Source organism: Zootoca vivipara, chromosome 2 (assembly GCF_963506605.1).
Source record: "Zootoca vivipara chromosome 2, rZooViv1.1, whole genome shotgun sequence".
Taxonomy (NCBI): Eukaryota; Metazoa; Chordata; class Lepidosauria; order Squamata; family Lacertidae; genus Zootoca; species Zootoca vivipara.
The window spans coordinates 29,002,609-29,015,677 of NC_083277.1; the positions used below are offsets into that span (position 1 = coordinate 29,002,609).

Sequence of the window (13,069 nt, forward strand, 5' to 3'; positions counted from 1 at the left end):
TGCCCAAGAAGCACCAATTCCACAATAAACTCCCTTCTGGAAGCACCCTTAATTTATTGAATGTTATTTGAAATATATGCCACCTTCCTCTTGTGTATGTTTTTATTTTTTTGGTTGTCCCCCCCCTTCCTTTTTTAGGTTAAATGATGGTTGTGCAGGAGAACAGAAATTACTGTTACGTTATCACATAATACAAGGGGGGGGGATGACGACAACAACACATGTCTTAGAACTAAAACACGAACTGTTCGGCATGATAAGCATATTAATTGAAATTAGTCACATAGCTAACAGAAGCTGAAGGAATGCTGGATCACTTCATTTTTGCCTTTCAGCCTCATGAATGCAAAATGTGCTTGTAATCTTAATACTATTCCACAGACAGAGCATGTCTTTAAAAACCGCACTTCACAAGACTCGAGGGAAAATAAGATCCTAATGAATGGTATTTACAGTTGCTTCATTTGCACATGCTTTCATTTGCTTTTCAGAAGTTACTACATAAACTGAAGTAATTAGGGGTAATGTGGGGCTGCTGCTCCCTTCTTAATCAATCCCCTTCTTGTTTTAAAAGTAAAAGGGAAAGTCCAGCAAACCTCTCAGAAATGCTACGGCGTGAAAAATGCACGTATGCTGTGACTTTGCATCCAGATAGGCTTATGACAATACAACTTATTACAGTGGGGTACAGGCAACTGTGTCATGTCACCACCTACAGTTTTGCATATTGGACAAGTAGAATGCCTTGAGAAGCATTTTTCCATAGACACAAACGTGTGTGTGTGTGTGTGTGCGCGCACACACACACACATATGCATGTGTGGGTATGCAATCCATCTCAGTTATAATCAGTGGGGATTTTCTTGTTGAGCAGAATACGAGGTGGATTGCCATCTGCATGTGTGGTCTGTGCATCTCAAAAATTAAAGACCTTTCAAGTGTGAGAAGCAGCCTAGAAGAATCACGAAAACTTATCTCTTTACAGCGACAACCATACAAATGTTTATTAGTTACATCTATTTCCGCACCAAACATATTGAGGGGAAGTAGTGAGAATTTTTTCTAGAGAATTTGAACGCAAAGCTGTGAAAAAAATTCATGCTTTTGGTTGGCCTATATAATTTTTTTATAATTTTGCATGTCTAGAAAATGTTCAGAAGCTTGTTTATACATTTGTAACTGCTTACCCACATGAGAACGTATCTAGACATTTCCCTTGAAATCATTTGTTATCGGCAGCACAGAAGTGACATCTCTTTTCTTCCAGTGTGATGCAAGTGTTAGCTATTTCATAACAGAAAAACATGCATCCGAAAGATCCGTAAAAGAAAAAAATCTCTTTCTGTGTGTGAATCTGCTTTCCCTTTAAAGCCACGAACAATAGAAGGTCATGTGATACAGTATCCTATCATTCAGCACATTAATAGCTGTGCTAGAGTAATTACACTTGTGGTATTTTTGCCTCAAGTGAAATTCTGAAATAAGAGGATGGAAATTATGATACTGCTGATAAATATTAATAAGTGAACTTTTAATTTTTTTGCCACAATATTCAAAATGCTAAGCATCTAGCTAATGCTGAAGCGGCCTGATATGTGTTTGCCTCCAGGGACCATGATGCTTTATGCACTTAAGAAAAAAGTTTAACGGAATTAAAATTTAATATCTAATTAGAGCAAGGCTAATATATTTTGAAACGAGTAGGAAGACACACACACACGCCTATGTGGCATATTTGCCACACTCATTAATCTTACCTGTAAAGCAGCACTGAGAGGTGAGCAGTAGGTGTGGCTGGTCTGCATGTTTTTAATAAGTGAAGGGTTTCTGTGCAAGGAAGATAGGTAAAGAAAGGGTAAAGTTAAATACAGTCAAATTTGCACTTCCAGAAGGCCAGGCTTTCTCCCGTACCAGAAAAAGGACAACACATAATAAACACAGTGGGTTTTTTTTTGTTTTGTTTAAAACTACATAGCTATTTTGACTGCCTTCACCTTCACTGGATATCTATCTCAGGTTCGAATGTCATGTTTTGGTCTCAGAGCTGAAAATGCCCTTTAGATGTTCCCTGAGCTACTTACCTCTGTGCAGCTCCCACACAGCTGGGAGAACATCCATATGAGGCAGCCATGCAGGCAGAAGATGCTCACATGGGTCTTTCCCACAGAACTGACACAGCTTTCCTTATAACAGCCAGTGCATCAGCCGGTGTCGTATCATTTAAACATTCTCCCAACTCTGCGGGAGCTGTTCCTGGATGTGAAGCTGGGAGAACGTCTAAAGGGCATATTGGTCAAGTTTGTTGGTGTCCGTTTCTCAGTTGCACCCACCATAGTTTTTCCTGGACTTCTTATAATGAAAGCCCTCCACAAAAACATGTAGGGCGTGGAAGAGAAAGAACTATTCATCCACCCCCTAACATCAGTTCCTGTGTGAGACACCATTCTTCTTGGCGTGGCTTCTGTCTGGGAGGGAGGTACTGCAAAGCAGTGAATTGTGCCAAAAATCCATGCAATGTTTTCAGAGGCAAAAATAATTATTTTGTGCACCTGTGAATTGGTCAGGTATCACTGAATGATCCAATGATGCCTGAAGTATGTTGTTGGAAGTACCTAAAGAGCGAAGTGTTATACAATACACAGTGGGTTGGTCATCATTTAGTAGGACTTGTGTTCCCACTGATTTCACTGGAAATTAACTTGTGGTTACCTTTCCACATTGAATTCAATTACAGAACTAATGCACAGCGCAATCCTGGTGGATTGCAGGAGATTTCCTGTCTCAAGCAGGGGATCGGACTGAATGACCTATGACTCATTAAAAGTAAGTTTAGTAAGTCTGGGTCCAACCTAAATGTGCCCAAGTATGTAATAAGAAAACACACAAGGGTAAAATTCATCAGATACTACTGCTAGGATCCCTCCATTCTCTTGCTCAGTAAACTTTGCTGAAATGAAAGGAAAACATAGCAGGAGCACCTGGTGGGTTGCACTTGGAATTTCTCTCTGGGACCACTAAAAACAATGCTCATCGTAAATCAGTAATAAAAAAACAAAAACCCAAACACTGTGCGGTATCATTACTTTTTTTGTTGAAATAATGGTTTACCCCTTTTATTTTTAAGGAGTCTTCAAATAGAAATATGCAATTTAAAGCCTCCAGCTCTAATTTTTTAAACATTTATTGTGCACCTTTACAAATGCCACTGCAATGGCCTTTGAGCATTGTTTTCAAACACGTTTGAATGTTTCAATTTGTTCGTTGTAGCAATGTAAATTTTATTGAGAGAATACAGGGGGTGGGGGTGGGTTAAGATCAACTAAAATTATCAATATGGAAACAGCCTAAAACCATCCTGCTAATTGGTTATACAGCATTACCCAGCATCATCATGATAAAGAACACATCCTTATCCCTGCATTATAACAAAGTATCACCATAAACATGTCAGAAAGTGTTAGCATAGGCATTTGCAAAGAAGCAGTGCGATGCATGTACAACCATGACATTTAAGGGGGAGATTTCTTTTGCAGCAAAGGCAGTGCCACTATTTCGTGAAATGCGAGTCTACATGAGATGGATAAATCATGCAAAGCAAAAGCAACAGAAAACAAAAAATTGGGGGGGGGGGAGGAACTAGCACGCCCACGCCCACACACACACACAAAGCAAGTAAAAGCTCTTACTGTGTAACAAGCTCGCCAAAGTTTTCATCAGGGCAGAATTTTCTAGGACGGCCTCGTTGAATATGACGGCCCCGTTTAAACTCTTCATCATCAACAGTCCAAAAGGACCCAAACTCATCCTCTACTCTGATAAAGCACTTATGCAGGGATAGGTTGGTGCGAATAGCACCCTGGGATAAGATCAGCAAACGAGATGAAGTGGAAACAAAGTGACATGGGATCGGGGAATAGAACAGACATCAAATACAGGGGAAAGGAAAAAGAAAATAAAATGCAATAAGCATAAGCAAATGGATTGTGAGGGTTAATATGCATTGCCACCTAAAAGCTACTAGCATGTGATGCAAAACAAACACCAAGCAAGCAAGGGCAAGGGGACTGGTGGGCATACAAACGGTAGTGATGAAATGTTTTCTGTTGTTTCCCCTTGACTGAAACAAGGTGAAACTACCCTGGATTGATCTCTAAACACCATCTAGCAGCCAAAGCCTCTATGTTAACACTGTAAGCATGATCCAAGCTAGGCTAAGAAGTTCAAACATGGTGGACATACCCACTGATCTTTTGTGGCCTTCGTTTTTGGAACTCTACTTCATCCACTGTCCATACTGCCCCTTTTACGTTTTCTACTCGCACAAAACACTTGTGAAGACTAAGATTATGACGCACTGCATTCTGCAGCAAGTATGAGAGAGAAAATATTGAAGAAGAAGAAAAAAAACTTTCCATGAGAAGAAGAGACTTAGCATTGTCCATGAACAGCAGCATTGTCAGCCGTCAAGTCCCCTTTCCCTCACCCGCCCTCCGCATTGGACTGTATAATATTTATATGTTTTTAAGATTTGCAAAAGAAATAGCATAAAATCTCCCTTGATTAGCCATCAAGGTTGGGTTTCTTTGAAAGAACATGACCAACATTCAACCTGGGCAAGAATTAAAAAACAACAACACACAATTGTCATTTTACATGCTTTGTCACCCCAGGGGCGCGTATAGAACCAAGGCATGGTAGAACAGGGCTAAAGAATTTATTTAAAAAAAGGTAAACTTTTTTGGGGGGGTGGCGATGGGAGACAATCTTGCCATGAAAAAGGGAAGGAAGAGTGCAATTAAAAAACCGGGTAAAAACTGAGGGTCTGGTTTTGTAAAACTACGTTTTCATGGCCTGCTAAAAGTTCAAGAAATGTTAATCATGTGTAAAAATTCCCTGCATAGGCTGGGTCCAGATTAAGTTAGTTGAACTCAGTGAGACACGTTAATCATGTCTTCATTTAAGTCCCATTGATTTAAATGGGAACCAAGTGCAAGTAACTTAGTCCAGATCCAACCCACAGCAACACATTTCAGAAAGTAGAAATATATAAAGACATAGTTCTTTGGGCCGGGGGGGGGGGACCTCTTAAAGTCTTTCACCACATACTCCAATAGGGAAGCTGCCTTTCATTCCTGAATTCTGGCTAAGCATTGGGTAGATCCATGAAGAAACCTCTAATACCCAAACAAAAATTCACTGCTTGTAGTATACTTAAATAGCTATGTCCATTGACTCATGTTTCTGAAGGCCTCACCAATTCCATAATTGTTTTCAGATTCACACTTCCAGCAACAGTACTTCAGTACTGCATAAAATATTTCATTTTGGACCTGCCCATACCACTGGAGTACAGTACAGTACAGTACTGTATTGTATTATATTGTATTTCTGCAGAGGGACAAAGCCCGCTGTTCCCCTCAACCCCTAACACTACCTACCCTAGACTCCAGGAAGGCAAGCAGCATGCTCTTCCCCTGTGCTATCCAAGCTACTTCATCTGTCCTACTGCTTGCTATCACTTAAAGGCAGCTGATAGCTGGTAGAAAGGAAGCAGACCGGAAATACACAGGTCAGTAACTAGCATCTACCAACTGTCAATGGGGAAGCTAGTTTACAGGCACAAAGCCAGAAAAACATATGGACAGGTGTATAAGTAAACAAAAAGACTAGGCTCCATATTCATGAAATCCTGTATATGTAGTGAAAGGCATTCTAATCATGGCTGTCTAAAATCACTGTGCAAACCAAGGTTAGGCATAACACATTTATCATATTAATTAAACAGCGGAGGGAGGTCTGTGTTACAACGGGGGAGGGGATTCCAAGAATCCTTTGATACTGCAGTTTCTCAGCGCAACTAATTTCCTTGCCCTTGTAGCATATCCATTTCCCCAGAAGCGACTAAACAGACAGTCCAATGTTTTTGAACAAATCCAGAGCTACAGTATACACATTTTTGGCAGAAAGAAAGTTAATAAATCACCGAAGATTCCTATAACCACATAACGTGGAAGCTGTTGAGGATCTACAATGTAAGTTCGTTACTTCTGTTGCTCTACAAGCCAAGGCTGGGTGAAAAGCCAAGCCTTTAAGCCGGGTGAGATCCATCACACCATCCCACAATTTCCACTCCATAATTTCACTATATGAACAACTTTGGCTCTGATTAATTCATTTCTGGAAATGTGTTTAAGGAATGACAATTGCTCCCCATGTGTAGAGACAACACAGTCACTGTGTCTGACATGGCCTTAAGAAAAAAATAAACTAACAGGAGATGACTTTGTGATTTTGATTCTCACTGTCAGTATGAGAAAGGAAAAAAGCTGCTCTGTACATTAAAACCACAACCACACACCATACAAAAACAATGCTAATTACCCTTGAATAAAGTGTTTGTTGTTTTTTATCTGAATAAGCTCTTATTTATAAAAACATTTACCTGGCACAGCAATATATATGCTTTGGAGTGACATTTCACTGGCTAGCAATCTGTTTGCTATCAGTTTGGAATAGATTCACACTAAATGAGTTAAGCTGGACTTGATCTGATCCGGGCCAAAGTTAAGTTTGTTTAAAGATTGGTTGCAATTTAAGTTAAGGGTCTGTTCTGTTACCAATGATACCATGCCAAATTTGCAAATACGATACGTTCAGCTTTTAAGGGTGAGGTGATAGCATTAGGATCCAAGGAAGATAAGAGTTCCCATGGATCTTTGGGAGCCTGCATCACAATCCAAGGCAACTGTACCTCCCATGGATCCCTGTGCCTAGCAGCCACAAAGATATACAGCAAGGCCTCTGCAGTGTAAGTCAGTATGGAAAAGGAAAGGCAGGGATCAGGTGTCAGGCTCTAAGCCTAACTTCAAAGGGGACATTTTAATAGACTCTTGGGCTTTCAAAATTAGGGAAGTTCATTTCTGAATCCTCCAGTTCTAAAGTTTAGAGCTATCTTGTTTGATTCAGTAAAGTGATTGGTTAAAAAAAATGGTTAAAAAGGCTCTAAAGGCTTTTCTCATCCCCCCTTTTTTACTTGAGAATCTGATGCCAACACCTGAATCTTAATGACCACAGTAAATGTTGGCCCTTCTTTCGAGAGAGAAATGCAAAATGAGTGACAAGAGTTAATGAACATTGATCAGACCTGTAGAAAGTGTGGGACTGTAGCTGATGTGAGGTAGAGTAAGCTAAGCGATGATGAATTGCCCAAAGCCACTCAGTGAGCTTCCGCAGTGGTGTATTTTAAATGTATTCTTTTAGATAGTAACAGATTATTTTTATATTTCATGTCACTGGTAAATTCCCCAATGAAAAGGTAATAGAAGTACTGCAAATAAGACAAAAACAAATATTGCTGAGAGGGGATTTGATTCTGAATTTTCCAAACCTAAGCTCAATATGGTAACTCCATGTACCACGCAAGCGTTCAAGTGTTGTCTAAGTTACTTATGTGACTCATCAGGTAGAAACATCACTGGCTGTGAAGTCTACAGATGTGGCCAATTACATTTGTTGCAGGGTGATACCCAATGCTAGTTGGAGCAGATCCAATGAAATGGGTGGACATGGGTAATGTTCTCCATTAATTTGAATGGTTCTGCACCGAGTATGACCAACACTGAATATCACCCACAGAGTTTTGCTTTCAGAACAGAGTCAACAAATTGTTATTTTTTTTGTTAAAGTCTATTGCCACCTACACCTCCCCTTCACTTCACAGTTCAAAAGTGGTTTGGGGCTTCAGGATTAAAGCTTTTTAAAGGCGGCACCAGTGATGTTTCCCCCTTTCTTTTCTTTAAAAAAAGCTGCTGTGCCAAATCCCCAAACCACTTTTTGAAATGAGGGGAAGATAAAGAGCAGTTTAGGGTTGGGGGCTTTTTAGAAGGAAACTCTGCAAAAAAAAAATCAGATGTCGTGTGTGCCACTTTGTACTGTAGCCATTTTAAAATAAAGGGAGTATTCTAAGAGAATTTAAACACACAGTGAAATTAACTAAACAGAGCCAAACTATTGAAATTTAAAGCACCAGGGGTATTTTTGTTAAATTGCTAGATTTAATATTTTTATTGGCTTGCGTCTTTACTGCTGTGCCCAATTAACCTGTATTGTGTTTCATAATACACTAGTGAATGTTTTGAGAAGTTGGCATGTTAATTTAAGGCAGGTGTATCAGCTGGCTGAAAAGCCAGTTTTCTATGAATCCTTGGAAAAAGAGTTTGCGGCTTCCAGTTAAAAGAATGTGTACATAAAACCACCATCTGATAAAGCTTCTTCTTCACCCTTTCCCCTATATCTCAGCAGCTGAAATGTTTTCAGTGCTAGGAGCGACTACACAGGCAGACTGGTAGTTTAATCACAGAAGGTGGAGACAAAAAACAGCAATGGGCATCCAAATTAGCAGCAAATTTCAAAGACAGTAGAATATTTCTGCCAACCAGCAAGTTGTTTGTGGAAGATAAGAGGCACCCTGTGTGTGTCAAAACAACTGATCTAGATTTCAAAGTCCACACACCGTTACAAACAGTTATGTCTGCAGCATTATCTGTTCTGTACATGTCAAATACTAAATCAAGAGGTACACATGGCAATAAGGTATACCTTCCACGTTGCTGCATTGCGTCTGAAGTAGGCGAACATTCGCGTGAACCAATTGTAGATTTCATTTAGTGTTAGCTGCTTTTCTGGAGATTCAAGAATGGCCTGTAAAGCAATTAAAACTCAATAATGATCTAAGACAAAATGAGCAGAAAACACACTTGCATATTTGTTTGAATAAATAAAACAAAACGTGACTCTTGAGCACAAAATCGAAAAGAAGGTTTCATGCTACAATCTAAGATTAATGGTTGTATTTAATAGCTCAATGGCAAAATTCAAAATGGAATTATCTAATTGTTTTGAGTTTTATTTCTGTTTCCTTACAGAAATATTAATTTATTAGTCATTCATAAAGCAGAATCAAAGAGAAATGCAAAACATTTCACTAGCTGATTAAAGCTTAGTAATTATTTTGAGCTCAGATTAATTCTAGGGATCAGAGATTACTGTAGCTTGTGATAATTGACTTGCCATCTTTAAACAGGCTCATTTTCACTGTTGTGTGAAATGAATTTCCTAATAATCACATCGTATAGTAATACTTAATCAAAAGCAATTATGGTATATGTATTTCAGTTGTGAGAGAAAGAAAAGAACCTTATAGCAAAGGCTTCAGCATGCCAACAGGCTTTTCATCTGCTCTGTCTATAGCATCACATATATGTAAAACCCTGGATCCCAGCAGGGTGTTCCGTTTGTTCTCACTTACCTGCCTAATTAAGGATGCATATGTAAAGGGTGGCCTGACTTCTGCATTCTTGTAGAATTCTTGGTTCTGCGCAAGATCTGCTAAATAAAAGTACAGGAGTTCCCTGTATTACCATGGCCCACAGTTCACACGAGCAACACACAAATGAGAAGAATGTGAGAATCTCCCTGCACATCCATCAAGTTACCTGAAGAGATGGGCACGTTGTATTTGTCAGAGTACCGCCTTCGGATAGGTCCGACATTGTGCATGCTGGTAGTAGTGATGACAGAAGGTCCCTGGGAAACAGGAGTGATGGGTGCTGTTGGGGTGGTGGGGGTGTGAGGTAAGCTCTGTGGAGAAGCCTCTGACGCAGTCTTTGAAAGTGTGACGCTAGATACAAGGTTCAGCTGTGGAAAAAGCAAAAGGAGATGTCATTAAAAATATTTATCACAATTTGCTCCCCTTGATCCATAGGAGTGGTGTTGTAGTTAAGAGTGTGAACTGAAAACTAGGAAGTCTCTGGTTATAAACAATGTTTGAGCCATGACCTTAGGGCAAGCTACTATCTATCTTTCAACTCAGCCCCAGGTTCCCTTCCATTGTAGGTAATAAGATGCTTTAAACACGTGAAAACAAAGGTAGGCAATGTGGCGGCCTCCAAATGTTGTTGGACTATAACACCCATCATCCCTGACCATTCCAGCTGGGCCGATGGGAGTTGTAGTCAAAAACATCTGGAGGGTGTTAAATAAAATGACAGGTATTTTAAAATTAAGTTTAACCATTTTTTATATTAAAAAGCACACTACTTATACTACTGAATGCCCCCCAAACTAAGTATTTACTATGACTAGTATCCAAAGATGCGCCAAGTCCCTATTTTCATTAGTGCAAGGATTTATGCTTGCAGAAGCAAACTTTTCCTCCCCTCACACACCCCTTTATCTGTTCTGGGTCGTCGTCCCCACCAGCCAATTCTCCGCAGCAGATTTGGGGAGAGCATGCAGTGGAAGAGAACAGGGAAGTTCCATTTTGCAAGAGTAAATCCTTCAGCTAATGCAACAAGGGCACGGGATACCACCCTATGGTTTTAAGTTAAGAAAGAAAAGCCATTATCTTCTTCACATTTGACCACATTTGGGTCCAGTGAACATTTTCGTATAGATATGATATGAGGAAAAGATCAGAGTTTTGTCTCAAAACTAGTATCATTACAGACTTAAAGCAGTTTTTGATACGAATCCATCTTCCCGTGAAAATCTGAGAGAAGATGGAAGAAAAGCACAATATGGGTGTGTGTGTTTTTATCCTCAGCAACTAAGCTCTTGGAATGATTTGCATTGAAAAGTCTGCATGGATGTAAAAGGTTTAAATTATTTTCTTTACATCATGGTTCCAATCCAGTTCTGCAGATTCTGTCATTTTTAACAACAACTAAACAAAAAGACATCAGAAATGTATCCACACATTTTTTTATACCACACCCGGTTTGGTCCCAAATAATACCATTAAGCCTTCAATCCTATACTCACTAACTGCAGCAAATTCTATTGAACTCAGTGGGGCTTCCTTCTGAACAGCCATATATAGGATTATACCCTAGCATCTTACCTATTAAGTCATCTAAAGTACTGTATTTTTAGCTCCATAAGACACACTTTTTCCCTCCCAGAAAGGAAGGGGGAAAGTCCATGTGTCCTATGGAGCAAATGTGAGAGCCAGAGCCTGCGCCAGAGCCAGAGCCCACGCCAGAGCTGCGCGCAGCGGGAAACCGGCTCTCGGCCTGTTTCCGTGACAGCAAGCAAGATGAGAGGAGAAACGGAAGGGAGAGCCTTCTGCCCCTCCTCCTAGCTTCCATCCTTCCTTCCTTCCTCTTTCTTTCTCTCTCTCTCACCCCTTCCATCCGTCTGTCCTTTCCTTCCTTCCTTCTCCCTTTCTTTCTTTCTTGCTTTCACTCTCTCTCACCCCCTTTTCTTTCTTTCTCTCCTTCCTTCCTTCCTTTCCTTCCTTCCTTCTCTCTCTCTTCCCACCCTCCTTCCCCCCTCTCTTTCACCCCTTCCTTCTTTGTCTCTCTTTCTCTCTCTCTCTCTCTCACCCCTTCCTTCCTTCCCTCCCTCCCTCCCTCCCTCTTCCAACTTGAATAAAATATTGGGGGCAGATAAGCCCCACCTCACATACCGTATTAGCCATTCTCAACCTGTGGGTCCCCAGAGGTTGTTGAACTACAACTCCCATCACCCCTAGCTAGCAAGACCAGAGCTCAGGGGTGATGGGAGTTGAGGGATGATGGGAGTTGTAGTCCAACAACATTTGGGGACCCACAGGTTGAGAACTGCTGCAACTGATCTCAAGACGAAGTGCATGCACACTATAGAATGACAATGCCCATCAACATGGGGGACGACGACGACTTCCTCAAATATTTAATGGAGGGCAAAGGCATCTGGGCCTCTAGGAGTTGGCTGCTATGCCTAAGACAATTCCAGAAAGCAAAAAAAAATTTTTCTTGTTTTCCTCCTCTAAAAACTAGGTGAGTCCTATGGTCGGGTGTGTCTTATGGAGCAAAAAATATTGCCGGTTTGAAGAATATTTATTGGGTTAAGAAAAAACAGATCATTTTAAGAATCAAGGCCATTTTTCTAAGAGAGTATACAAAAGGCCCCATGAGGACATCAGAAAATTTATATTCCATGTGTAATACATGGGTTACTTAGAAAAACAGATAAACTAATCAGTTATCTACAAGCAATATCCACAATTTTTTTTAAAATTAAAAATGGTACTATATAACTAGACAATCAACATGGCCAGCAATTGGCTGCACGGAGTGCATAGTTGAAGAGTGCCGATGTTATTTCCCATTAACACAGATCTCATTATACACAGAGGACTCAAAAAGTATTCAAGACAAATGAAGGCTCATAGGAACTTTGGTGACAGAGACACAAGATGACCCTTAAACCACAGTAACTAAATGGAAACCTTGATGTTTAGATGCAAACAGTACAGAATGTGTACTTATGGCCTACAATGGTACCTCGACATCCAAATGCCTCAACTTCCAAAGTTTCAACTTACGAAGTCGGCAAACCCGGAAGTCTTTTCGCCGCATGCGCGTTCTGCACCTGCGCAGAAGCTGCGCGCACGGTCAGCGCATGTGCAGAAGTGCAAAATTGTGCTTCTCGCATGCGCAAAACGGACGCTTTGACAACCGAAGGATTCGGCTTACGAAGAGCACCGCGGAACGGATCGCCTTCGTAAGTCGAGGTACCACTGTACTTTTGAGTTTCCCACTGGGTTAAACAATGTGGGAGGGCCATCCTAACTCAACTGCCAATATAAGCTACTGTCAGAATTCATGATGTATCAGGCTACTCTGGAAAACCTCTCAAGGAAGGGAAAATGAGGTATGCACACCCATCTCAGAGCTTGGGATACGAGAGGTGAAGCAAAGGGTAGTAGGTGTGCCCCACTCTGCAACATTTCTCCATTTACAGAACCTTATTTTTATTTATGTATTCAAAACCTTTTTATAGCACCCTTCATTAAAAATTCCAGAGTGGTTTTCCACACCCAAATCCCAATACAATAAAAACAGTCCATTTAAATCCAATAAATTCAGGGAAAACAGCAACAATCACAGTAGCCAGACAAATCTCAATGCCTTGGTGTCAACGGGCAGCCAAATTACACACTGCATTTGCATATCTTCTTCCATACTTAAGACACAGAATGTTATTTCATAACCAAAAGTAGTCGGGGGTGGGCCAGAGATGGTTT

At 40.5% G+C, this 13,069-nt stretch overlaps 1 protein-coding gene across 25 annotated transcripts in view; it reads right to left on the reverse strand.

Annotated features, from left to right (window-relative positions):
* The window catches only part of FOXP1 (forkhead box P1), a 548,710-nt gene that overhangs the window by 19,894 nt on the left and 515,747 nt on the right, over nt 1–13,069 (reverse strand). For 24 of the 25 annotated variants that reach the window (XM_060271340.1, XM_035106646.2, XM_060271344.1 and 21 more), the window contains 5 exons: nt 9,495–9,696; nt 9,308–9,387; nt 8,599–8,700; nt 4,240–4,361; nt 1,758–1,827 (listed from right to left, as the gene is read on the reverse strand). In XM_060271340.1, coding sequence (XP_060127323.1) covers nt 1,758–1,827; nt 4,240–4,361; nt 8,599–8,700; nt 9,308–9,387; nt 9,495–9,696 — 576 coding nt within the window. The remainder of the gene's footprint in view (nt 1–1,757; nt 1,828–4,239; nt 4,362–8,598; nt 8,701–9,307; nt 9,388–9,494; nt 9,697–13,069) is intronic. The other variant, XM_060271348.1, reaches the window with a different exon arrangement.